At 33.4% G+C, this 2,500-nt stretch overlaps 1 protein-coding gene across 1 annotated transcript in view; it reads right to left on the bottom strand.

Moving 5' to 3' along the window:
* The window catches only part of LOC106873680 (uncharacterized), a 798-nt gene extending 711 nt beyond the window's left edge, over window positions 1-87 (bottom strand). The window contains exon 1 of the mRNA XM_014921145.1: window positions 1-87. This exon is cut by the window's left edge and continues 711 nt beyond it. Coding sequence (XP_014776631.1) covers window positions 1-87 — 87 coding nt within the window.
* Window positions 88-2,500: the final 2,413 nt, after the last annotated feature.

The following is a 2,500-nucleotide window of genomic DNA, read 5'->3' as shown; positions in this document are numbered from 1 at the left end:
ATCCCATATGATAAGAATGCACCATCGGAGTACTTGTCCTTGGTCAGAACTTTTGCTGACGTTGCAGGAGTGGGCTTCTGGAGCCATTAAATTCAGTGGAAGTTTGAAGGTGGAATGTGCTGTTCTTTTACCTGGCAACAAAGTGGCAGCAATCTCAGAAGAGGCTACAGCTAATGCTATGTCTCCATTTTGCTGTACATTTGCGAGAATTAATTTGATTAAAAAGATTTTTCTGGTGCCACCTGGTGCATCCAAGTAGAGAATGCCACCAGACCAGCAATGCACACTGCTAACAATACAGTTGTAGACATGGTGTTAGTCCGGAAGCAGTTGTGGTTCCACCTCATTGACAAATTGGGCAAGAGACGCTTTGTCATAAGACATTTCTCACAAGACTGCAGAAGAAAGTGTGTTGTATACTGACCAAAGTGTAGCTGGTAAACCGTATGTCGGCAAATCAGTACCACCAAGGGAAATAACCCTGTCCACGAGGTCAATCAGTCCTCTATTGTGAATCTCATCACTGGTGCCATCCAGTTCGGGATACTGCAATATTGCCCGATGTCTGTAGTTTAGAGTCTAATGTACATTGGACATGAAGTTGAGCGCAATTGGATAAAAGCTTCAGGCGCTATGTCCAAAAGGGCATTTTTTGAGAAGGTTCTTTTCATCCTGTGCTCAAATGAAACGGAATTTGAAAAACTAATGATGCTATTAACTCCTTAGATAAAAATGCATAAGTATGTTGATTTTGATGAAAATCGGACAACTTTTGGAAAAAATCAATATTGATTTATTGATTTTTCAGGGAGATCCGATATCAATATGAAAAAATCAATAGCGTCACAACCCATCTCGTCCAAAAATGCACCAATATGTAAAGTTTCAAAAAAAATGTTGGCTACTTTTGGAGAAGAATCCGGAACAACAGACACACAGACACACACATATTTTATATATATAGATATTGGCTATATAAATATATATATATGGAGAGAATTCACAAAAAAACAAAAGATGAAGACAGATGGTGTAGAAAACAAACAAATGTATTAGTATAATGCTCGGGAATTGAAAAAGTCTTTAACATTTCGAGCCTACGCTCTTCCACAGAAAGGAACACAGAAAGAAACAGAGAGAGAAACAAACAGAGAAAAAAATATGTCCGTGAAAGCATATTACTCAACCTCCGGTATTTGAGTACTATTTTGCCCCCTTTTTTCACATTTATATGCTTACCCTGGTGTGTGTGCATATATATATATATATAAATATATCAGTTGTAATATACATATGTGTGTGTGTGTGTGTCTGTGTGTACATCAGTTGAAATATATATGTATATAGCAGTGTGTGAATTAACCAAATTAGATGATGCTTGCATTTTTAGATTGGTCACATCCCAAGCTACATTTCAGCTACAAAATTTGAAAATTGCTTTGGTAGAGAAATGGTTTCAGTAAAATATGTGAGGTCAAAAACAGGAGAGTAACATCTGAAATTGATTTTGAGTCCAAATATTTTTCTTTAAAGAAATCTTTATTTTATTTTAGCTTACATGATAGAGCTCAACAAGTGACATCTATCCATGTTACTTATATGCAGAAATATTCAGTAGTTAAAAAGGTACTGAGGTAAAAACCGGTGAAAAAAAAAGGAGACTAACACTTGAAATCGACTTTGACTCCAGATATTATTCTTATTTCAAAAGGAAACTATATTTAACTTTAACTTTTCTGATAGATCTCCACTAGAGTAATCCAATGATGCCAGTTATATATAAAAAATTTTTTTAATAAAATTCTACTGGCTCCAAATGTGCCTAAAAAAGTGGTAGTACCTAAAGTCAAATTCAAAACCTAAACACTTTTTCTTTTTACCTCATATGATAGAACTCATTAAGATGAGTGTTGTGGTGTTAATCTCTTCAAAAAAACATATATTATTCTTAAGGTCAGCATTTACTCAGTCTTTAACCAAATTAGATGATGATTACAGTTTTAGATTGGTCACATCGTAAGCTACATTTCAAGCTAAAAAATTTGAAAATTAGTTCAGTAGAAAAAAAAAGTTTGAGTCAAATATGTGAGACCACACAAATAGGAGAAATCAACTTTGGAGTTCAAATTTTTTTTAAAAAATAAATCTATATTTTATTTTAGCCTATAGGATAGATCTCGATGACAGGAATCTATCCCTGTTAGTTATATGCAAAAATATTCAGTAGAAAGAAGTACTGAGGTAAAAACCAGTGAAAAATAAATAGTGATTAATGCCTGAAATCGACTTTGACTCCAAATATTATTCTTCTTTCAAAAGAAGACTATATTTAAATTTAACTTTTCTGACAGACCTCGACTACTAGAATCCCTTGATGCTAATTATATATATAAAAAATTTTTTAAATAAAAAAACTACTGGGGCCAAATGTGCTGAAAACAATGGTAACCCCTAAAAGCAAATTCAAAACCTAAACATTTTGTTTTTCTGTATAAAATTT

Source organism: Octopus bimaculoides, chromosome 13, assembly GCF_001194135.2.
Source record: "Octopus bimaculoides isolate UCB-OBI-ISO-001 chromosome 13, ASM119413v2, whole genome shotgun sequence".
Classification (NCBI taxonomy): domain Eukaryota; kingdom Metazoa; phylum Mollusca; class Cephalopoda; order Octopoda; family Octopodidae; genus Octopus; species Octopus bimaculoides.
Note: the sequence above shows the minus strand (reverse complement) of the source record. Positions and strands in the feature narration are given on the sequence as shown.